This window comes from Pleurodeles waltl, chromosome 11 (genome assembly GCF_031143425.1).
Source record: "Pleurodeles waltl isolate 20211129_DDA chromosome 11, aPleWal1.hap1.20221129, whole genome shotgun sequence".
NCBI classification, from domain to species: Eukaryota; Metazoa; Chordata; class Amphibia; order Caudata; family Salamandridae; genus Pleurodeles; species Pleurodeles waltl.
The window spans coordinates 926,432,939-926,458,243 of record NC_090450.1 but is presented as its reverse complement, the minus strand read 5'-3'; the positions used below and the strand labels follow the sequence as shown (position 1 = coordinate 926,458,243).

The 25,305-nt window shown below is 45.5% G+C and overlaps 1 protein-coding gene across 4 annotated transcripts in view; it reads left to right on the top strand.

Moving 5' to 3' along the window:
- Positions 1-25,305, top strand: part of SBNO1 (strawberry notch homolog 1) — a 1,077,952-nt gene that overhangs the window by 728,861 nt on the left and 323,786 nt on the right. For all 4 annotated transcript variants that reach the window (XM_069214997.1, XM_069214996.1, XM_069214993.1 and 1 more), the window contains 2 exons: positions 9,411-9,546; positions 9,728-9,840. In XM_069214997.1, coding sequence (XP_069071098.1) covers positions 9,411-9,546; positions 9,728-9,840 — 249 coding nt within the window. The remainder of the gene's footprint in view (positions 1-9,410; positions 9,547-9,727; positions 9,841-25,305) is intronic.

Sequence of the window (25,305 nt, the reverse complement as noted above, 5' to 3'; positions counted from 1 at the left end):
CCTGATTATGCCGTCTTGAATCCAAGGTGGGTAGAGAGCCCTGGGAGTATCTAAGTGGGCAGGTCAGGCAAGTGACATCACAGCCCCCTCCTAATAGGTGGTCACCTTCCTAGGTGGCTAATCCGCCTTCCTGGGTGTTCTAGGGTCTCCCTCCAGGGTGGGTCTTCAGATTCGATGTGCAAGATTACAGCAGGACTCCTCTGCATCATTTACGTCATCTTCTGGCCATCTGCACTGCAACTTGACCCTCCAGGAACCGTCAATCTGCAATTCCAGTGACGACTCCGCTTTGCATCATTGTTTCTCTGGCTCCTTCCAGCAACTGCAACATTTCCCTGGCTGTGCATCCTCTGTGGGCGACGAGTCTTCAGCCTGCACAAGAAGAGAGAAGGAATCTCCCTGGAAGTGAAGGAGTCACTCCCCTGCAACGACTTCTGGCTGTGTGGATCTTCTCTCCTGCAAAACTGTGTGGATCCTGCAACACAGGTCGTGGTCTGGAGTGGTCCCCTTGGTCCTCTCTACCAGCTGTCCAACTTGGGAGATGGTAAGCCCTTGCATCTCCTTGCAGGACAGTACCCCTGTGCACCCTACTCTTGGAGTTACCAAGTCTTGTCGGCTCTTGTTCCAAGGGATCTTCAGGCTCTGTGTAGCCCCGGCCTCCAGTGCTCTTCTCCTGCAATTCAGTCTCCTGTCTGCTGCTCCAGCGAAGTGGGATTCCTCTTCAGGTGTGCTGAGTAGGCCTCACTGTGACTCCTGCGCCTGCTGACGGTGAGATGCCTGTGGGGGCTCCTCACTGCTGAGGGTATCCTGGGACTCCCCTCCTTGGGTTGAGTCCCCCTGGACCTTCCTAGTCCCCGGCAGCTCTGCAACTCTTCACCTGCGACTCTTGCCTTTGCCAAGGCTTGTTGGTGGTTTTTCCACACCACTGACTGACTGCAACTCTTTTTATGATGTGGGACATCGTCTGCTTCATTTTTGGAACTCTGCTCCTGTGCTGCATAGCTGACAAACTGTCTTCACCGTTGACCTGGTCCTGCAGCTCCAGAAGGGTGGGTAGTGGCTCTTGCCCCAACCGGACACTCCAACTCGAACTGGACTTGGTCCCCTTCATTTGCAGTGCCTCATCTGTCAGGATCCACCTTGTGTTTCTTCTAGTCTTGTGTGGGTCTTGCACAGTACTTTTCCGAAGTTTACCTGTGGGTTTGGGTAAAAAACAGGTACTTACCTCTTCTCTCCTGGTTGCTGCGGGGCACCTTCGTATTTAACTTTTGGTGTTCCTAGTTCCTCCAGCTCCCCTCTAAAGATTGCGCTTCCTTGGGTGGGGGACTGACTTTCCCATTCCACTTACTCAGTATATGGTTTTGTCTCCCCCAAAGGTCTCCATTATTTTCTGTTATTTCACTATTTTCTATTGCTTTCTATGCCAATCCCGGACTTCTAATGTGTATTGTAAGGAAATGCCTCCTTGGCATGGTTACCCCCTAATCTTTTTGCTTTTGCTGATGCTAAGTTTTGATTGAAAGTGTGCTGGGACCCTGCTAACCAGGCCCCAGCACCAGTGTTCTTTCCCTAAACTGTACCTATGTCTCCACAATTGGCACAGCCCTGGCACTCACATAAGTCCCTTGTAACTGGTACCAAGGGCCCTGATGCCAGGGAAGGTCTCTAAGGGCTGCAGCATGTCTTATGCCACCCTGGGGACCCCTCACTCAGCACATGCACACTGCCTCACAGCTTGTGTGTGCTGGTGGGGAGAAAGTCGACATGGCACTCCCTTCAGAGTGCCATGCCAACCTCACACTGCCTGTGACATAGGTAAGTCACCCCTGTAGCAGGTCTTACAGCCCTAAGGCAGGGTGCACTATACCACAGGTGAGGGCATATGTGAATGAGCACCATGCCCCTACAGTATCTAAGCAAAACCTTAAGCCATAAGAGTATATGGTCTGGGAGTTTGTCAAACAAAAACTCCATAGTTCCATAATGGCTACACAGAAATCTGGGAAGTTTGGTATCAAACTTCTCAGCACAATAAATGCACACTGATGCCAGTGTGCAATTTATTCTAACATACACCTAGAGGGCATCTTAGAGATGCCCCCTGAATACCAATCCGACTTCTAGTGTATGCTGACCAGTTCCTGCCAGCCTGCCACAAACCAGACAAGTTGCTGGCCACATGGGGAGAGTGCCTTTGTCACTCTGTGGCCAGGAGCAAAGCCTGTACAGGGTGGAGGTGCTTCTCATCTCCCCCTGCAGGAACTATAAAGCACCCAAGGGCATCCAAGCTAGTGGAGATGCCTGCGCCTCCAGCCACTGCCCCCACTTGTCGGCAAGGCTGGAGGAGATAATGAGAAAAACAAGGTGGTGTCATCCACCAGTCAAGACAGCCCCTAAGGTGCCCTGAACTGAGGTGACCTCTGCCTTTAGAAATCCTCCATCTTAGTTTTGGAGGATTTCCCCAATAGGATTAGGGATGTGCCCCCGTCCCCATAGGGAGGAGGCACAAAGACAGCGTAGCCATCCTCCAGGGCAGTAGCCATTGGCTACTGCCCTCCCAGACCGAAACACACCCCTAAATCTAGTATTTAGGGGCACCCCAGAACCCAGGAAATCAGATTCCTGCAACCTGAAGAAACAAGGACTGCTGACCTACAAGCCTGCAGAGAAGACTGAAGATGACAACTGCTTTTGCCCCACTCCTACCGGCCTGTCTCCTGACTCGAAAACCTGCAACCAACTACGCATCCGACAGGGACCAGCGCCCTCTGAAGCCTCAGAGGGCTGCCCTGGACTAAAGGACCAAGAAACTCCTGTGAGCAGCGGCTCTGCTTAACAACAGCTACTTCTTTGCAACAAAGAAGCAACTTTTAAAGAACTCAACGTTTCCTGCCGGAAGCGTGAGACTTCCCACTCTGCACCGGACGCCCCTGGCTTGAGATCCAGAGAACAAACACCACAGGGAGGACTCCCCGGTGACTGCAACCCCGTGAGTAGCCCAAGATGACACCCCCCCGACGCCCACAGCAACGCCTGCAAAGAGAATCCAGAGGCTCCCCCTGACCGCGACTGCCTGTAACAAGAGACCCAATGATTGGAACAAGCACTGCACTCGCAGCCCCCAGGACCTGAAGTAACCTCACCTCACTGCAGGAGTGACCCCCAGGTGACTCTCTGCCTAGCCCAGGTGGTGGCTGTCCCGAGAAGACCCCCCCCCCCCCGTGCCTGCCTGCACCGCTAGAGTAACCCCCGGGTCCCTCCTTTGAAACCTATCTAAAACCCGATGATTGCTTTGCACACTGCACCCGGCCGCCCCTCTGCTGCTCAGGGTGTGTTTTGTGTGCCTACTTGTGTACTCCCCCCTCCCGCCCCCCCACCCGCCCCCCACCCCCTCTCAGTGCTCTACAAAACCCCCCTGGTCTGCCCCACGAGGACGCAGGTACTTACCTGCTGGCAGACTGGAACCGGAGAACCCCTTTTCTCCATAGGCGCCTATGTGTTTTGGGCACCTCTTTGACCTCTGCACCTGACCGGCCTGGAGCTGCTGGTGTGGTAACTTTTGGGTTGCCTTGAAGCCCCAATGGTGGGCTGCCTATGCCCAGGAACTGAGACTTGTAAGTGTCTTACTTACCTCACAAACTAACCTTTACTCACCTCACCCAGGAACTGTTGATTTTTGCACTGTCCACTTTTAAAATCGCTTATTGCCATTTTAACAGACTGTATATGATATTGCTTTTATTCAAAGTTCCTAACCTATGTGAAGTACCTTGCATTTTATGTATTTACTTCAAATCTTGAACCCGCGGCTCTTGAAATAAACTAAGAAAAGTTATTTTTCTATATAAAAACCTATTGGCCTGGAGTAAGTCTTTGAGTGTGTGCACCTCATTTATTGCCTGTGTGTGTACAACAAATGCTTAACACTACCCTCTGATAAGCCTACTGCTCGACCACACTACCACAAAATAGAGCATTAGAATTATCTAATTTTGCCACTATCTTACCTCTAAGGGGAACCCTTGGACTCTGTGCACACTATTTCTTACTTTGAAATAGTAAATACAGAGCCAACTTCCTACATGTATGTAGTCGTGTGTACTCACCTGCTAGTGGGGAATTGCCTATACAGGATTTTAGTGTTACCATACTAAAGTACCTTTATTTTTGTAACATTGTGTGGTTCTTTCATGTGTGTGAGTGCTTTGTGACTATAGTGGTAATGCATAAGCTTTGCATGTCTCCTAGATAAGTTTTGTCTTCTCATCCACAGCTACCTCTAGATAGCCATAGCTTCCTAGTCACTGACTAAACCTCACTAATAGGGGTTACCTGGACCTGCGATAGGGTGCTAACACTCTACGTGCTCACCACACCATGCCAGCTTCCTACAAATGTCACCTCCCAAAATAACAGGTTTTAAACCTTGTGTAGACTGTTGCAAGCAGATGTCCGAGTCAAATCCACCAGCCTTTCCTGGCAAAGTGACTTTTTCTAAACTTGTTGGTCCCCTTGGCCAGCTCCCTGCTGCATTTGGTCCACCAAAATGACTAAGCAACCGCATTCCTTCTTCACAATTTCTTTCTTGAGAAATTTTTCGAGTGTCAAATTAGTTGAATTTGCCAGCGCTTCTTTGCGGTTAAGTGAAAAATCTTGATTTATTGATCCCTGTAAAATCCTAATCTCTGAAACCCTTCTGCTCATCTTTTTGTGTGGTTCCCATAAATTCATAAAAATAAGATTTTCATACATTGGTGTCTGATTTCTTGAGAGTTTATTTTTTCTTCAAGTGTTTTGGTCCGGTTTAAATTACATACTACTGTTCCTTTGTGTAAACCTCACAGCTCGGAGCCAAACTATCCAGGGTTGAACTAAGGGCTTTTTCGTATTTTTTTTTATTTTTTTTCAATAATTTTAATTTATTCTTTTTCTTGTGGCAAATATTGTAGCCTAATTGACCAAATCCTATGTCATCATCTGATCCTTCAGACTCTGTTTTTTTTTTTATTCTGAGCAGGAGCACCTCCAGCTGGGGCAGCAGATCCAACACCTACCGACCCCACTTCTGCTCCACCAGTGGGCATGCTTGCAAGTTTTCCATATCCTTGAGCAATGACTTTCCCAAGATTTTTGCTGTTCTCTGACCACCTTGTTGATGCGTTCCTTTCTGTTTTGACTCCAGCTCTTTCAAAGATTTTCTTGAGGTCCTTTGTGTTGGGGTTTTCATTGCGCTCAAGGGCAGTCAAAAGGCAGGCAGCAAAGTAATGCATTTTTAAGCTGTTGCTAAGGAAGAGCTAATGCGTGGTGCGAAGGGCCACTACAGTAGCGTGGTGGGAACGAGGGTTGAACAAATGAAACCTGACTGGTCCTATAGAGGTTGGTAGTGTATTACACAGTGAGGTCACAAAGCTGCATCATATCATACAATACACCCAATGTCCTCGTATCCTTTAGCCAGAGCAAACACCTTCTGAGCCCCTTCTGTCTTTCACTGAGGCATTTACAGATACCTTGTTGGCAGGTTGAGTCACATCTTGCTGTGGCCCCCAGGCAACCGGCAAATAGTAAGAGCGTATTGCTCTGCTCCAGGAGACTCAGTGTTCCTCCTACAGCCCCCTTTCCCCTAAAAGTTCAGTGGTGCAGGAATCCAGCAAGATTTTGCTGACTACTCTTCCTGATAGGGATCCCAAATGAGATGTTTGGAAATCTGGTTTTCTCTTCCCCCAGCCTCCATGTTCAGTCAGATCTAGCTGCTTGGTATGCCTAGTCCAGCAGTTCTTTCTGGGTTTGCAGGCTATATAATATCAGTTAGATGAGTCCTGCAGGTCATTAACAGGGAATGTCTTACCTTCCCTCTCTTGTACATGGCATTTTCCTTTGTCCCCCATCGACTGACTGAGGATCATCTCTCCATTTGGGCGCAGGAACTGCAAGCCCTCTTGGCCAAAGGGGCTGTCAACAGGGTATCAACACCAGAAGTAGAATGTGGTTGTTATTCCCACTACTTTCTGGTGGACAAAAAGTATGGGGGACTTTGTACTCCTAGATCTGCACCCTTACAACACCTTCCTCTGGAAGGAGAAATTCTACATGCTTAGCCTGGCCTGGGTGTTGTCCACTTTCAACACTGGAGACTGGATGGTGGCATTGAACCTGTAGGATGATGTCTATTTCCTTGTTGCTGTCTGCGGTTTGTGGTGGGACAGGAGCATTTTGTTCGCTGTGCTCCCCTTTGGTTTCACCAGCACCCCTCAGGTTTTCACAAAAGTGATGGTAGCACACCTTCAGGTAAGGGATGCCAGTCGTTTCATACCTTGACAACTGGCTGTTTAAGGTAGGCTCACTCACACCAGGCAGTCTTCAACCACCTCTTGACTATGGAGGAACCTCCTGTCATCTTTGGGGGTTCGCTATCCATGTGCCGATGACACACCCAAGTCCTTCTCAGATGCTCCCCTTTTTTGGAGCTGTTCTGCACATTTTTGTATCTTTTCGCAGTGAAGAGAGTCTAAGACATTCAGGCTATGATCTCGATCTTTCATCCTCAGTCCTGGGTTTCAGTGACTGTTCAGTCTACTCAGAGGCTGCTGGTACTCATTGCCTCCTGCAGCTAGCCGGTCGAGCACTACACATGCAATATACGGGCCCTGCAGTGGGCTCTGAGGTCTCAGGGACCAACATCAAGGGGACTTCTCTGACCAGGTTCACATTTCGACGATGACTGCAAAAGATCTAAATTTATGGTTATTAGACTGTGATTGGGTCAGTGGCAGACCCCTTTCCCTCCCCACCCAGAGCTGACAGTGGTGACCCATGCATCAATTCTGGGTTGGGACGGCCATCTAGAAGAGGTGGAGATCAAAGACTTCTGTATCTGACAGAGCCCTGGCTCAGTATCAACATACTGGCATTGAAAGCCTTCCTTCCATATATCAAGGGGTACAGGAGCTCTCAGACAGCACTACCACCAGGTGGCATGTGATACTGTAGCAAACGGGGCAGGGTATGGAGTCACAGACCTTGTTGAGATGCTCTGCTCCTCTGGAAATTGCTGGGCCGTCAATGGATCTTTCTGGTGGTGAACCACCTGCCATGCACTTTAAAGGCCAGGTCCAACAAACTCTGCTGTCGCCACCTGGTGCATCAGGAGTGGCAGTTGCATACAGAAGAGTGGCAAGCTTTCTTCTGTGAATGGGGACAGCCTTGGTTCAATCTCTTCACCAAAGCAGAGAACATGCAGTGTCAGCACTGCTGTGTGTTGGAGTTTCCAAGGCTTCTCTCACTTGAAGACATGTTTTGTTTCCAGTGGCACTCGAGGCTTATCTATGTCTTTCCTCCAATACCACTTCTGCTCCAAGTTCTCAAGCAGATCAGGAGTGGCCATTTTCAAGTCATTCTCATGGTTTCGGATTGAGCACGGGGAGTATCATATCCAGAACACCCAGGCTTGAGCAGCAGTCGTCCGATCAGGCCATGCATCCGGGCAGATCTTTTGTCACAGCAGCAGGGGAAGCTTCTACATCCGTGGCTTCACAATCTTCACCTTCATGCTTGGAGCTTGAGCAGCAACAGCTGAACAGCTTTGTCTTTCTTCCAGAGGTGGTTGATGTCCTATCGACAGTCATGTATCCCTCGACTAAAACTGTATATGCTTGTTAAGAACAATCTGTGGCTTGATGCACCACGTGACCAATAGATCTCCTCCAGGCAGTTATTTCACATTTTATATTTTTGGATCCTTGCCTGGCAAGGCTTTCCTCTAGACAGGGTTAAAGAGTATCTTTCTGCTCGTTTGGCTTTTTTCGGGTTGCAGAATCAGCTTTCATTGTTCAAGCCTCCAGTTACGTTTTTAAAAGGTTTACTTTTATTTCTTCTTACTGCTTTTGTCATGCCACAGAGGAGCCATAAAATGGTCGTCCTGCTCCTGAATGTGACGCTCTTCGATCGGCTTCACAGCTGATCCTTGTAGCTTCTCACCTTTAAGACAGTTTTCTTCCTTCCTCTTTCATCTGCGCAGCGGGTAAGCGAGCCTCAAGATCTGTCAACCCACCATGCACCACCTTCTTTCCAGACAATCTGTTTGTTGACTTTATTATTGTTCTTACCAAAAATTGTACACTAGTCCTTTTCGGTTAAACCACCACCCTGCTGGTGTTCTATGGTCCGCCTTACCCTCACAAGAGGAGGAGAGACTCCACCGCTTGTACCCCAAGAAAGCTTTTGCTTAGATTGTTCCAAAGAACACTGTGGGGAAATGGGTTGTATTATATGATGTTGTTATGCAGCCTCACCATGTAACATGTTTTCCAACCCTTTTAGGTCCAATAAGTTCAGTCTGTAAAACCCTCAGGTCAGGCCTGGGTAGCTGTGGTGCGGAGTAGCAAGGCTTACAGAGAGGAGCAAGTGTAAAATATTTAAACAGCACCAAAACAATTAAAGAAGACATTGACGTGACACTCCAGAAATCCAACATCATTATAATAAATAGGCTGTATTTTTGTAACACTTTAGACACTAGAAGGAAAAAGATAATTTGGAAGGTTCCAGAGATATAGATTTTATAAACCATAATAAAGCAATTTGGCTCTGCCACAAACAAGCTTCAACACTGTCAACGAATTGGACATCAACTTTTTCAAAGAAAACTTAGGTTTCCAGGCGGTCGGTTGGAAGTACATGGGGGTGGAGGGCAGGAAGCTAGTCAGAGGGACCAGCATGGTCTTCAAGAGTAACTGATGTCAGTGCACAGGAATGGCTCTGCACGTCATTTCCACTATGGTTCTGTAAATACAATAACTTGATTTATATGTCCATTCTTACAGCTAACGTCCTTATATTGTAAAACTGCAAATAGCAAATACCTATCTTTTCATATTTGTTGCAGAACTTGTAGAGTGAAGTATTAGGAAAGATTATATGGTAGGATGGGATCTACTACAAAATGTAATAGTTTGTGGTAGGATTTTCTGTAATATGTAACATGAAAGTTATGTTAAAAAAAACTTATTTCAACTGTACTTTATATGATTTATGAATATTTAATTATTTTTTTGGCTGCAAAAAATGAAATATATATTTATACATTTCTTTCTCATTAAAACTAAATAAAAATAAAAACGTACAGGGTACATAGCTTCCGTAATGCGTTTGTTGGATATTAACTGCAGATACTCACTGCCTTGCTGAAGAAAGCCTGTTTCCTTTCCACTCGGTATCTGGCACAGCTTATCAGAAGTTGACGATAACAGGGTCTAAGGTTAATATTTTTGCGGCCCTTTTGCCCTAATTAGCTGTAATGTTTGTTTTTTCAACATGGTATTAAATTATTGGAAGCTTGTGTTATTGTGGTAACAATGTAATTCAGCAGCAATGTCTGTAAGCAAGCGTTTTTAAGACTTCTCTTCTTTCAGAATATTGCCATCATATCTGAGGCTGCAAGCTCTGGTATTTCTTTACAAGCTGACCGCAGAGCGAAAAACCAGCGGAGGAGAGTGCACATGACTTTAGAGTTGCCTTGGAGTGCTGATAGAGCAATCCAGCAGTTTGGTAAGTTTGTTTCACCAAATGTATAACATGATTGCACAGAGATCTTTGATAGTTTATTTAATTTCATGATTTACTTTATATAACAGACTGTCCAATTATTTTTTTTTAAAATAATTTCTGTACCAAAATAAAGATTAACTATCTGCTAATTGCACTTAAAACCATGTTTTTGAATGAATAGGAAGAACCCATCGATCAAACCAAGTGACTGCTCCAGAATATGTATTCCTTATTTCCGAATTGGCAGGAGAGCAAAGATTTGCTTCAATAGTGGCAAAAAGATTGGAGAGTTTGGTAAGATGTCATTCGGCTTATTAAAAAAGTCAATTTTCTTTTTAGTAAAATAGCTCACATACCCTTCTGTTACACAGATGTGTTTTCTTTATTGGAAACTCAGCTAATCTAAAGCATGTTTTGGGAAAGACTCATCTTAAACTACTGCCATTCCCTAGTGAAATATTGTTTAAATATATTTTTTTAAAGTTTTCATATGTACAGATTTCAGATTTCTGTATGTTTCACATGTAGGATTAAGTGCAATACAAGCAGCTATGTCTGCATGTTTTAACTGTAGAAGGGCATGGTTTGGGATGGAGAGCAGTGGGAGAGACTGAGTTATAGCTCCTATGGCATACCTTTTGAATACAAGGAATATCAAAACATTTGACGAGGAATGTTATGACCTGGCATAACTGGATGCGATTGGTTGCGCAGGAAAAGAATAGCTTGGAGGTCAGATTTATTTTAACTGGGAGCTTCAAGGAAAGCAAGGCTTTTTGCAGTTTAAGCATGTTTTGTTGAGGCCCGGTTTATGGGTCATATATTCAAATGTACCGTAGCAAATTGGCTAATGAACCAGGCAAGCCATTTTGAAGGCAAATGAAGTTTGCTTTGGGAACCAGTTCATGTGAGAGGGTAAATAACTGGCCATGTTTGGTGATGCTCTTTGCAGTTAAGATAGAAAATTTACCTCAGATTCCTCACCTTTAGAATATCCCCAGGCACCAGACAGGATGCAGAAAATTGAGCTTGAAAGAGATTCATAGGTTTTTCTGGTGTGGAGATGCCATTTGACTGCATTTGATTGCCAATTGAGATGCCATTTGGCTGCACCTGTCTCTTTGGAGATAAAATACTCTGCACTGGAGCACTTCAAAGAAAGCAGGAAACCCTCAGCCTATCTGTGCTTGTACTGTAGAATCCCTAACATTCCTCCACTTTCGAGTATTCAGAACGAGTATGGCTTATAGTCATCTTCGAGGTCCACCAACTCAGCAGCAACCTCACCAGTATTTTTGTAGCCAACAAAGTCCAAACAAGCAGGGACAACATACAACCCAGTCCTCCTCCACTTCCAAGCCCCTTTAGTTTGCCTACAACAGCACATGGCCACCCTGAAGGAGGCAAAATAGGTTAACACTGACAGGTCATCACATCCAACCAGCATGTTTACAAATCCTACAACGGGCTACGCTTTAGCATTCCTGTCAGACCCGCCCCATATTCCACCAACTTCAGAGCAGTTTTCGAATAGCCATTTTCCCATTCTGCGAAAGGAAATCTTTTCTCTATTGTACATAGGAGCCATAGACAGGGTCTGGACACCAGAAATAAAGACTGGTTGTTTTGTCTGTTATTTCCTGGTGCTGAAGGAGGGTGAATGCCTTTGTCCTATTTTAGATCTTTGCCCCCTCCATTATTTCCAGATGCTCATATTGACCAAATTCTATATTCCTTTGATCCAGGAGACTGGATAGTAGCCCTGGGCTTGCAGGACATCTGTTTACACATTCCTGTCCTCCAGTCCAACAGGCGTTACCGGTGGCTCAAGGTGGGCAAGGAGTATTTTCAGTTTTCCGTACTTCCATTCAACCTTATCTGTGCTCCTTGGTTGCTCACAAAAGTGATGCCTGTGGTCGCAGCACATCTTTGGAGGTTGGAGATCAGTCTTCCACTAATGTGACGACTGGCTGTTCAAGGCAGGCTTTCCACAGTCCGTCATAGACCACCTCCAGACTGCGAACTTCCTAACATCTGTGGGGTTTTGATTGGTTTCTGGAGTTGCATGCTGTTCATTATTCTGCCATCTAGTGGTTGGGTTTGAAATGCTTCATGTGTAGTTTTTTATTTTTTTATTTTGCTGGGTGTCTTTAACTATTTGGTGCGTTGTCCATCCCTCTCCTGACATCAAACGCCCACCCCAGTCTGTGGTTGCCATGTTCAGATTCTTATTTCTGCCGTTTGGTCTGGAAGCATCAGCTGAAGCTCTGTGGACACTAGGAAAGATACATAGTTGATTTGTCAAGAACCCAGGAAGATATTCCAGTACAAATGACATCTGTAGAGAGAGGGGAGGAACAACCAAAAACCACTAAAGATCACTGAAAAAGATTGTGTACCACGTGGGCTGACAGCCACGCAGTTAAAGAATGTAAAAGTAGGGGGCCATTTTCACTGAGGACTATGGAGAACAGAGTTTCCTAATAAGCAGAACAAAACATGTTTACCTATATAAACATCATTGGGCCAAGGGTCATGAGGGGGCCATCAGGCCTGGAATTTCCGTACGTGCTGCACTCCATTTTGCAGTCCACCTCAGCCTTGTTTCTACAGCCAGATCAGAAGACTGAGGGCAGACCCTTGTACTAAGGTAACAGGGATGGTGCATCTCTCATGGACTCAGAATGGACATTTGGGGCTAACACTGCCATGTTCTCGCTATAGACTAGAGATTAGGTGTTACATAGGGATTAGTTATTCATGTTTATTGCAATATGTTGGGATTGTTCATCTTTATGTCACTGATTTTCATAATCCTAATTCTGTTATGTCTTAATAAATCTATTGAAAACTATCCTGCATTTTCTTATTTGCTTGTATGTGTACGAGACTCGTTGCTGATGAGAGAAAAGGGTATGACTCATTCACCACAACTCTCCTGAGAAGTCACTACAGTGTCAACACTAGACTGCCACAAATCACCTCCACCCTTTGTGTCTGGATGATGTACTGCTAGCAAGCCAGTAGGGTTGGGCTGACAGTTGCCAAACCAGTGTGGGAGAGACTGTCACCCTCAAACAGTGGTGTTGCAGCCCCAAGTCCAGCAGTCTTGTGGAATCAAGAGTCACATGATATTTCTGTTGATATAGGTTTTTTGTAAGCAGTAATAAATCAAAGCAATTTCACTCAACCACAAGCAAGCTTTGGCCAAATCAATGAATTGGACACTTCAGAACTTTTTCAAAGAACACGTAGGTAAGTGTCATTGCAGTTGGTTAGAAGTACTTGAAGCGACCAACTCCGGGAGGGAGCTAGTCAGGGGGACCTGCCTGGTTCTCAAGAACAGTTACATTAACAGACAAATTAGTCCTTCAGTAGTTCCAGGTACTTTCAGTGTTGCTGTTGGTTCCTATGAAGTGGTCCTGATGCAAGGAATGAAGTATGCTAAAGATGCTCTGGATGTGATGCAGGGGACGGGGGGTCTTCGTGCAGGGATTCCTCAGACTACGAAGATGGTGAAGATGTCTTCTTTGCAGAGTCAATGTCCCATGAGATCCTCTAAGTTCTGTCAGAAGTCCAGTCACCACTGGACTACTAGTTTCCCCTTGTGGTCACATGCAAATCCTTCCAGGGGTGATAACTCACCTTCTGAGGATCCCAGCAACTCTGTCCGCACTCCTGGGCTCAGTGAAGTCTGATGCAACTCTGTGCTTCGGGTTTTGGTCCTGGGTGCTGGACGGCAGTGGTGATAGCAACTTGAAAACTTTGTGCTACCAACTGATCCCAGCAGGCTTCTTAAACTGTTGTGTCCCTGTGCTGCAATCAGGAGGCCAGTCAGCTGGCTCTTGGAGTTCCTTTGGCTTGACTTGGCTAAGGAGACAGCCTACTGTTGAGCAATAGACAGCACAAACAGTTACTCTCTTCGCTAGCCACCAGGTGCAGTCTTTGGTTGTCTCTCTCTTTACTGGTCTTTCAGTGCAGCTGAGCAGACCTTCTTTGGCCCTTCTTCCAGGTTGATGGTGATCTGGGTGCCAGAGGTGCCCTATTAATCTCCAGAAAATACGCTCAGGGTAGGATGTGCATGGTGGCCAGTTGGCTACAGGGTTCCCTCCTTCCTGATGACAACTTTGTAGAAAGTGTGGCATCTGGCTATCCCTGGATGCACCATTCTGCCCATTCCCGACATGAGGCCCCTCTCTCCACACTGAGCTCCCCAGCACCCCCCCCAGAGGTCTGGCTACCAAGGGGCTACAGGCCCCTGGAAAAATGGTGTAGACTACTGTTTTTTTTCTGTCCTGTCCCGAGTGCCAGCCTGTTTGCCGAAACAGTAGAGTAAGCCCTCTCCCAAGTCTTTCCCATTTGCAGTTTAAAGGCGGCTTCTCCTTCAAGGATCGCCTTTTGTCATAACACCCGCATAGCTTCCTGCAGGAGGGAGGTAACACCTCTCTCCCATTTAGGCACCTATTGTGTCCTTTCCTAGGCGTCGTTAGCATGTCTCCTCAGAGGGGCAGGAGGCTGTCTGCTGGGCAAGCCCCTTGCACATCAGTAAACAGGCACTGGAAACCTTGGGCAACTAAAGTGGCTACTTCTAAATTTGCAGTTTGCCCACCATTGACATTAAACTTGATTTAACAATTAAATCATATTTAGTACACACACTGATTCTTTTCATACCAAACTCTCCTAACTTTATTAGTCCCATTCAGAAGTTAGTCGGGCTGAGATGCCAGCCTGATACTCTGTATTTGCCAATGGGGCTACTAGCCTTTCCATAATAAAAACTACATTTTAGGGTTTTTACTGCTGGAACATGTAAAAGTACAAGTCCCCCTGTTTAACATACAGCACTCTGCTTTAAGGCTGGTTAGGCCTGCTGTAGGGGTGACTTAATTACATGAAAAGGTGAGTTTGGGTTTTGCCATTACTTTAAGTAGACAAGTCTAGTTAGCAGTTTAACTGCCCTTCCAGTCTGCAGTGGCCAACTAGGAGTAATGTTTTACCTCGTATTCATGGAGGCACAACTGGTGCTGCTGTACACAAGAGACACTCCGACCTTCAGGCCCTAGGTATCCCTGGTACCATATTCTAGGGACTTAGAATTAAGTTGGGTTATACTAATTGGAGACAAGCCAATTAAACATGCACTATTTTGAGAGTCAGAGCAAATTCACTGTGTCCTGTTAGCAGGGCTTAGGGCATTTTCAGAGCTAGTACTTAGTAGTCAAAATGAGGGCAAAACATGGGGGGGAGGGAAAATGCTGGTTTCCTTACCATAGCCTATACAAAGGGTTACATAGGTAAACATTTCTTCATTACGTCAGTGGTAAAAAAAGGTTCCTGGAAGGAGCTAAGAGAATAACACCACAGAGATGCACACCAGAACCCATGTGAAATCTAAACGCGGCACTGACCTAGCTAATAGACTTCCCTCCCCCAAAACCATTTTAGAGAGCAAAACTCTAGTCAGTCACGTTTTAAATAAGCCTTCCTGTCTGCAAAGACATCACTACGCAGGGGAAGCGAGTGACAAGCACTTACCACAAATGAACCCTACTTGTAAAAACATAGCAACTTGGTAGTAATAAAAAACAACCCACATTGTTTACTAAGTCATATAACTGTTTCACATAAAGGAAACTATCCAAATACCAAGTTTCTTCCTCAAACCGAAATGGCAGTGCAGACGCTGGATGTACACAGGGCAGTGATGTACTGCCTAAAGAGAACAAAAAGCATCAGGAAAGGAAGCCAATTCTTCATTCCCTTCTCAAATGATAACAAAGGAGCACCAGTAACGAAGGGCCCATCTCAAGATGAATATATCTGACAAAACAAGTGTTGCAAGAAGACTGGCATGAAACTGTAAACCAAGCCCAGAGTGCACTCCACAAGGAAGAAGGGAACCACCCTAGCTTTCCTGGCAACCGCCCAGTTAAGTGACAAATGCATGGCAGCCACCTGGTCATTAGTCCACATGTTCACAAAACACTGTTGTAAAGATGTCCAAGAGAATAGAGAATCACTGGTGGGACAGAAGGTACTAAGCATTTGCTTAGTAAGCTCATTTCAAACCTAGCCACTGTAATGAAGAGAGTTAACGCTACAAAGCCAATGATCAGCATGTGAATCTAGAAAAGATTCACGCTGCAAAACAAAATGGTTACTTACCAGTAGGAATATTTTTGCAGCTTCAAGAATGTTCTGTATTCACATGTGACCCACTCACCTCCCTAGTAGAGGGTGGCCAGAGCAAACAAGGAAAACAATTTAAAAAACAAATAAAATAAAACAGGAAGCCATTTTGAAGTGAAATGAAGCACCAAGTTGCAACCATTTTGATTACTTTGTTTGGGTAATGCTCTTTCTGATGGATACTCTTTCTCACTGTTATCACATTCCTGTTCTGCATACTGTATTCCTTAATACGTTCCAAGTTAGGTTTTGGTACTGTTACATGTAATTTGTTTGACATGTTTGTTTGTCTGACAGAAGGAGAAAAAATAGAATCTCACATCAGTGTATACCGGTGGTGCTTATATGTGGTTCTGCTCTCGCTTGCGGGTCAGAACTGAGTCACTGTCGAGCCACTTGACTCCACCTATCGAGGTGTGGGACCACTGCTGAGAAAATTATCCTGACCCATGCTCGAGCCTCAGGCTATTCTTCAGGTGAAGAACCTGCTTTTATATGCAGTATCCACCTGAAAGAGCATTGTCAAAGGTAAATAACATGTTTACCTGTTAACCGTTCCCGCTAACTCTATGGAAAGATCTGCTGCGCCAGCAACAGGGCTGGGTTCTACACTGGAACCTCTGCAATCTACACCTCCATGCGTGGAGATTAATTAGAACCAACTGAATGGCTTTAATCTATCATCAGAAGTTACATGATTCTGCTTGCTCACTGTACTTCCACCATGCACATCTTTTCTGGCCTTTGGAGTAACATTGTGGCCTGGCACACGGACCAATGTATTCAACTCCTCAGGCTAAGTTGTCTGATGTACTTATATTTCGTTTGTGATGCGTGTACTGTTAAAGGTCATTTGTCAGACCATTTGCTCTTTTTATGTTTGCCTTATTCAGGTCAAGCATTATGCCTTTCTTAAACGTCCGGCATGTGTTTCCACCTGTGTCTTTTGTTATGTCAAAATGGGGCCTTAATTTGATTCTTAAATTTTTTAGCCCATGCACAATTGTACCCTAAGATTTGTAACTCCTTAAAATGTCTTTCTTGTTGGGAACACTTCAATGTTGTCACATCGTTGAGCTACTGGCTTTGTCTGTGTATCAGATAATTTCATTCTAGATACATTAGTGCTTAGCTCTAACGCATCTTTCCCCCAATCAATAAATTAATTAATGAAATGGGTTTTATTATGCGCATTTCTGCCCCGACAGGCATCCTAGCCGCTGGCCAAAAAAGCCGACTGTACACAAAAATATTACTCTTACATTAAAGCTGTTGTCTTTGCTTTTGGAGCAGCCATCATGCTCCCTGCGTTTTTCTTACGAGGAGGAGAGGCTTCAATGGATGGATCATACGTGGGCTCTAAGCTTCAACATTGCTAAGACTAAGGAGCAACTCGGTGGACAAATAACTCATTGTTGTATTTGGCTGTGCAAAGAAAATAAATCTAAAAACAGACCTTGTCTAGGTGGATTGTCCTTTGTAAAAAAAAAAAAAAAACAGTTTCGTTTTGTCCACGAAGGAGCTGCCATTAGGCCTTGTGCCCGATTCCACCATGGCAAAGTCTGTGACTACAGCCTCGCTAGGGGCATTCCTGTAATGGATATCTTTACCAGGCACTACTGTCGTTTTTCAGGTCCACAGGGAGGGGCATTTTGCCCACTTGGTCCAGCAGCTCCACTGGTTGTGATTCCCACTCCAGACTACTATCTTGGTGTAGTACTGTTTTGGGGCAGAATCAAAAGGTGAAGAATCTGCAGTTAGAGGTATTCATCAGAAGAACAAGTTGCTCACCTTCAATAACGCTCTGGTGGATACTCTTTCACAGCAGATTCCTCACCACCTACTCTCCTCCCTGTTCTGCGTATTTAACTTATGTTGGGGCTTAAGGTCCCAGTTAGGTTGAGCAGTCGCACAATTTGCCAGACACTCTGCCTCTAAGAGTGCAGAATATGCTTGTGAAACTGACTTCAGTGCTCATGGTTACAGCCTGTATTTGATTGGAGTTGACAATGTGGAGAAAGGACGCGATCACGTCAGTGGGTCTAACCACAGCTTTGTCTCAGAACTAACAGAATTCCCTCCCTAAGTGGGAATAACGACCGTGGGCATGTTGGCCACCTAGCAGGTGTATGCTATCACAGGGGGACCTCCTATCTGGATCAACCCTTAACCTGATACCAAGCTGTCCTGCTTAGGCCTATTGACATAGTTGTTTAAACAATAATGTAGAGCTAGATCTGGCTCTGATTGCAACCAGAAACTGTGGCCAATCTTTATCTGTAGTCTAAGATGCTCCCTGTGTCCGCAGTTGCCCTGCACATTGGACTTCACACCAAGCACACTTTTTAATTATAAGGGGAATATCATTACTCGCCTTTACGGTCTAGAAGGCTAAAAAGAATAGAAATAAAGGACTCTGGAACACTACCCTGCCGTTCTCCTGACTATTTAAACAGAGACACCTCCAACAACTTATACCCACATACTAAGCCCTCCCAGAAAACTTGACTGTTATCCTACTTACCATCCTGCTTCATCAACACACCATAGTGATGGGAACACCAAAATGAAAGCTCTGTGGCAGTGATGTGGAGCCAGTCACCAACCAGGGAGAGTGCCAGGAAACAGAAGAATGTCCAAGGGGGCTTAAACACCAAAAGCAGCCTCAACACCCGGGAATACATGGAACACTTTCCCAAAGAAATCTGTACAGAGATCAGTCTATCAAAACTGACTTCAAAACATCCATCCAAAGCTTTTGCAAAGATAAATCTGAAATTGGCAACAGAGTGGATGATCTCTAATGCTCAGTTAATGCCCGGATAGAAGATTAGGAGATGGTGTGACAGACTCCATGCCCTGGAGGAACATGTCAACTTCATACAAAGCAGGAAGACATTGAAAACAGAAGTCCTAAGACATAGAAGAAGACTATCACATTTACCAAGGAGCTCCTCCCTGCGATATTGGTGACGGTTCTGCATTCAAGGACTAGGGGCTCAGTTTTACTCCTCTGCTCTTCCTACTTCTGCTCCCATGCCCAACCTCCCCCATACATCCAGCTTGATCGAGCCCACTGGAACACTAGTGCACTCTTTTGTAGACAAAGAAGCCATTATGAAAGTAGTCAACGAAAAGCAGACTTTATCTTTGAAGGCTACATGGTCTCTTTCAGAATTCATCACTCAAATGTAAAAATTGTCATCCAGTAACAATTTTTCTGAGTGGGGGGCGGAGGAGAATTTAAGTGGAGTGGAGGTTAATTGGCACTGAATAGGCTACCACTTTTGCAAATGGACTCAAATACCAACATTTGCCTGTAGTCCCTTCAGACAGCAGTACCAGTTTGCAAACACAAGCTCACAGTGTAGCCTTATTCTTTGAGGGCTGCACCTCTGGTTGGGACTTATGAGTTATTTTCCAACTGCATCACATTGGGATGTTTGGTTTGACAAGGTGGCCTATTTAATTGTTTCTTTTCATATCTCAAGCTGGAGCCAGCAGATCCTGGGAAGGAGGAATCTGTAGGTACTTGAAAACTCCATTGATATTGGATGGTAAATATTTCCTCTCCTACTGAATGACCTTCACACTATTAAGCTCTTATCCTTAAATGCAGTAGTGCTTAACTCTCCCAACAAACTTCGGCAGATGTGATGAGTCCTCTCACAACATTGCCCAGATTTTATTTTTCTCCAGGAGACCTATCTGCTCAAGTTAGACCAGGCACATATGAGACGCCCTAGATATCCTCACCCATATTGGGCCTCTTCCACTGCCAAATCGGCAAGCGCTATTTTATGTAAAACTATCAAAGCCCGAAAATGATCCTAACATGTAGAGACTGGGATGGCCAGTAGCTTAAGCTGAAAGTAGTAAAAGGTAACCAGTTCTTTTGAGCCCTGAATTAAGCACAGGTCACATATATACACTCTCTTTCAAAGAAATGACTATGGGACATCCATGAGGATGTTCTTGTGGGAGGTGACTTTAATCTTGCCTGGGATCCTACAATGGACAATAACGTGAACCCCTATCAAGAGGCAATAGCTATGTCGGTCCTCCATAAAAAGAGAGTAACTGAATTGGAAGTAGTTGATGCCTACCGATATTTGCACCCAGACCTCAAAGATTTTTCTTATTATTGATATGTCCATGCCACACACTCTTGCATAGACTACCTCTTTCTCTTGTGTTCCCTCATGGTTATTGATCCGGCCCACATATTCGATAAAGCCATATCCAACCACACACGTCGAGATATCTTGGATGCATGGAGCACAACACTTAAGAAGGAACCCCTTGCTTGGGACCTAAAACCGCAGATTCTCATTGATCCTCTTCACCAGACAACCACCTGTGAGGCAATCAAGGAATGCATTTCCCTGTATTCCCTCCCGTACACCAAACTGCATATTCTGTGGGATGGGTTTAGGACTACAGTTGGGGGTCCTGTCACTATTGTATTAGTAACTAAGGCAAGAGTTGATTGACTCCTTGAACAAAATCTAGTTACTGAGATTTGTTACCTAGAGTGGGTACACACCACCCCTCAAGGAGTGACCAGAGGAAACTTAGCTGTTCTTACGTGCAAACTATAGGTATGCAAGGCATACTGTGTAGAGCGCTGCCTGGTTGCGCTAAAGTGGCAATTTTATGACAAAGGGGTCATGATAGGCACTATACTCGCATGTAAGCTCAGAACATACATCGGAGCTGATGTATATGTAATCAGTGAAATAGGAAAAAAAGCCTTCTGCACATTTGATAAGCACTCTTACCAAGGCCCAGAAACCCCCACTGACATTTAGGCCTATCTCCAGTCTTGCAAGTGGGCCCCTATTACATCCTATCACAGGTACTTCTTTGTGGCACCCTTTGATGCCGCCAAAGTGCGTAGAGCTTTTCGCTCTATGCCTTTGGGAAAAAGACATAGGCTGGACATAATCAAAAGGCATGAATTGAGGTAAAGCCACATAGGCAGGGCGGCCTCTCACCTGTATAGGGCATTGCTTCCCCTCTTTCGGTGCCAACTGACCACATTCTTTAATTCATTCACACAAGTCTTACACCTGTGAAGTCGAGATAACCCTCATTCCATACTGAGAAAAGACAGCCAGTTTTGCCTCTCACCTTCCAGTGGCACTTTTAAACACAGGTGCAAAATTACTTACTAAAATGCTCTCAACACCTTGATCCTTTTTTTTTCCTGCCCTTAAGAGGGCTTTGTCCACCACTGATGGGTAGGGGGGAGGTGGGGGGCAGGTCATCAGCTGTGTTGTCCTCCTAACAGAGAAGTTACAAAAACTAAAATTCCAGGCTTTCACCCTATCGCTGGATGCCAGAGACGTGTTTAACCTAGTTAGCTGGGCTTTTTTTTTTTTACAGCCGTCTTGGAGAGGATCCAGCTAGATCCCATGATTAACAAGACCATGGTGGCATATTATTCTCCTGCTGCTAGGATCAATGGACAGCTTACATAACTGATCACACAAGCAAAAGGCATCTTCTTATTTGCCTTGTAGTGGAACCCCTTGCCATACAAATCAGACAAGCTAAATATCGGGTATTCATTAGAGGGGCTAACCCACAAAGTCAACTTATTTGCAAATGACCTGCTCCTCAAATTAATCACCCCGACAAAAATTTCTCCCAACATTAGTGGATGATGTAAAATCCTTCATAGGGGTCTCTGGTTTTAATGTCAGTAAAGATAAATACCACATAATGAACCTCACCATTGCCCCTAAGCACCTACCACAACTATACGCTCTGGTCTTGTCAGTGAGCTCAGCAGTCTATTAAATACCTCAGCGGCCAGTCGTTTTGAAGGTTGGCATATTGCTAACTGGCCAATATACCTTAGGAAGATTCTTGAGAACATTAGTAAATCGAGGCCTTTATATTAATCATGGCTAGGATGAATTAACAAGGTAAAAATGAAGATCCTCCCTAGTATCCTATATTTTCTTCAGTCCCTTCCTATGAGGACATGGAGTGTATCATATGGTGTGGTTGTGCGACCTCACCATGTAATACACTAACCACCCAACTTTAGGACCCATTGGCTTTCATTTACCAAATCTTCATCTCAACCCAGGGCAGCTGCAGCTCTTAGCAGAAAGGCTGACACAAAGGAAAAAGTGTAAAGCATTTAAGTGGCACCAAAACAATTGAAGAAGAAATCGACAGGGCACCAAAGAAATGCCATACCTGTTTATACAAATAGACTGTATTTTTACACACCGCAATGAAAAATATCCACGGGACGGTCCCAGAGATACAGAATTTACAACGTATAGTAAATTGGGTTATTTCACTCCACCGTAAACAAGCAATGGTAAATTCAGCAAATTTGACAACTAGTAACCTTTTCACCTAAACGGGTGGGTTAGTTAGAATGCAGTCACTAAGTCAGTTTAGGGGACCAAGGCCACCTGGGAACCAGTCAGGGGGACCAACTAGTTCCTTAAACAGCTCCATAGGTGAAGAATTCTTCAACAGTTCCAGGCACTTTTATGCTTTGTAGGGCTTTCCTATGGAAATGGTCCTGATGCAAGGGATGAAGGATGCTGTGAATGTGATGCGATTGGCGGGGTCATGCTACGACTACTCGGTCAACGAAGGGGGGTAAGAGGATCCTGGTCATAGGGTCATTGCCCCTTGAAGTCCTCTAGATGCTGGAAGAAGTTCAGTCGCCTACGGAGTACCTGTCGCTGGTCACTGCTTCCTGGGGCAATAACGTGCCCTCAGAGGTTCCCAGCTGTACTTCAACACTCTCAAGCTCAGCAAAGTCGGGTGAAATTTTGTGCAGCAGGACCTGGTCCCAGTGCTGCAGGGCAGTGGTTGGCAGATGGTTGAAGACTTTGGGCTACCAACGTGCCCCAGCATTGTTCTCAGCGGTTGTGTCCCTGTGCTATGAACAGTAGGCCAGCTCGCTGACAATTGGAGTCTCTTGGCTGGGCTCTGGAGACGGCTTCTCCTTGAGCAGGACACAGATGCACAGTCCTTCTTTGCTAGCCACCAGGTTCAGAAGGTCGATGCCAGTGCATCCTATTTGCTGGTTCCACAGTGCAGAAGGGCAGTCTTTCCAAGGTCCTCCTTCCTGTCTGGATCTGAGTTCAGGGTGCCAAAAGTGCACCTCGTATGCACAGATTATATGCCCTCATGGCAGGATGCAGTTGGTAGCACTTGGGCTACTAGATTCCCCACCCACCTGGTGACCACTTCATGCGAAGTGTGGCATCGGAATATCCCAGTATGCACCCATGCCGCCCACTCCCAAAATGGCAAGCGACCTCTTGGTTCTCTTGGTTTTCAGACCTCCTTAGCCCATCCCTAGGGTGTGACTGCCTCAGGACTACATGCCTCTGGAAAAACCAGTTTGGCAACCGGTTTACACTCTCTGCACCCTGTGCAAGTCTGTCTGCCTAAACAGTGGGGTAGTCAGTGGCACGTCTCTCCAAGAAGGCAGAAAGCTGTCTCGTGGAACAGGCTCCATGTGTATCCAGGAAGGCACAGGAGTTTTAAAGGGAACAATGTGGTAGCTAACCTAAAGCTGCACACTGCAACAGGTTACATTAATTTCGACTTGAGATACTCAGGCTTAATCAAACTAGTTGTTTGATACCTTCGAGTGCCCGCTTTGGTAACACCGTTCAAGTTTAAGCATCGCTGAGGGTCGGTGTGTAATCTTGTACTCTCAGTTGGGCAACCATGTCTTTCCACAGTGCACAACTGTTCTACCAGTCTGCATTGGCAGAGAAGGGGCTAATTTTACTTGAGGGACGTCTAGGGTGGCCCAACCAGTGCTGCAAGCCCTAGGGTACGACTCTAACTTACGTGTCCTGGGTACAAGGATACCAAATACTGGGAACTTAGAGGTAAGTTTGCCATTTCCAGTGGGTTACAGACAATTTGGCATACACTTTAGGGCTGGGGCACTGACACTGAGGTCTGATCAGCAGCCCTCAGTGCACTTGAGTCGGAAAAACCAGCAGCATCAGTAGAAAAACTTTGGGGTTACCACACAAAAATGGGCATTTCCTTACATGCTTTTTAGGGTCCAACTGGCACCGGGGCAAACCTCCTGGCAGTACTTCAGATGGGAGGCCCCGTGTCTGCTTCTGACCTGTAGAGCCGGGACATGTCCTCGCAGAACTAGTCGATCTGTTGTAGTGTGGTTGACTGACCTGGAAACTTGGGTTGTGCTGGAACCAATTGTGGGATTGGCTTCAAAGTCAGCTGACTTCGGGAGTGGATCGAGAGATGTGCCTTCTGCCTTTCCCTGGACCTTCGAGAATCCACTGGCAGGGCTTGCCAGTCGTTTTGTTAAAAAAGATGGTGCGCAGGAAGGATCAAGATGTCCCAACTCTTCACCAACAGAGCAGCACAAAGGTCAGTCATCACTCGTCAAACTCAAGTGGAAAGCCATGGTATCGAAACCTCAACCATCTTCAGTGTTGAAATTTCTTTGCATCAAAATCTTCCGAGCCAAAATGTCAACCCAGCTCCCAATATAGATACTGGTCGAATACTAGCTACACCTCGGGCAAAGGAAAATCCAGCAAAGAGAAAAATTAAGGTTTGCGTTGGAGAGTCACACAAAACCAAACGAAAGGAAAAGAGCAGAAAAGGCTGCCAGCCCACCTCCCATCAGTACACCACCTCCACCTGTGGCACCATGGGCACAATAAACTACTGTCACCTCCTGCAAAGACACTCCTCTCCACAAGAATCTGTACATTCGTTTTTTACAACATAGAGATGATGGGGATCAATGGGATGATGGAGACCAATACTCCATTCCACCGCAAAATTACTTATGGGACACATACAAGACAGACCCACATACGGACACAAACCTAGACTTGTATCCAGCAAAGCTGCCCCCTCTGGACGATACCACTACCTACCATGATATTACAGGTAGGGCAGCCAGTTATCCTCCGGTTCAACTCCACACTGGAGGATTACTTTTTATTTGAGACACTTTGACTCTCAACACTCAGCACAATGCATGCTGATGCTCAAAGGTATGCTAAGATGTACCTCGCACATTTGTAAAGAATCTGTTAAAGCACCAGTCGTTACACCGAGGGATAGACAACAACAAAAATACAAACCCGACCCAACTTAAAGAATCAGTTACCTCCCAACTTTTTAGAAGTAGCAACAGCAAGGAAGAGAATAAACTCAAACATCTGGTCAGGCACCCCTACCAGACAAGGAAGCTACAAAAATAGATGCTGCGGGGAAGAGAGTAGTGGCCCAGTTAACTATTCAGTGGAGTATTACAAGGCATCTTAAAGATACAGTGGGGATCCTTAAAAGTTATGCTACTGAGTGGTTAGTTTTTGAGTTATCTAGATTCTTATTGTATGCTTGGAGTCTAAGGAGCAAGGCATGACAGTTGGATGCCAAGTGATGTGCTAATGTGTCAGCACTTAAGTCTGGTGTTAACTTGTTTTTTTGTGTCTTGACATATTTATTTGATTGCAAATGCACTTTGTCTGCTGACCAAGCCTATACGCAGAGATGTTAAGCAATTAGCTGTGCTGTAAATAA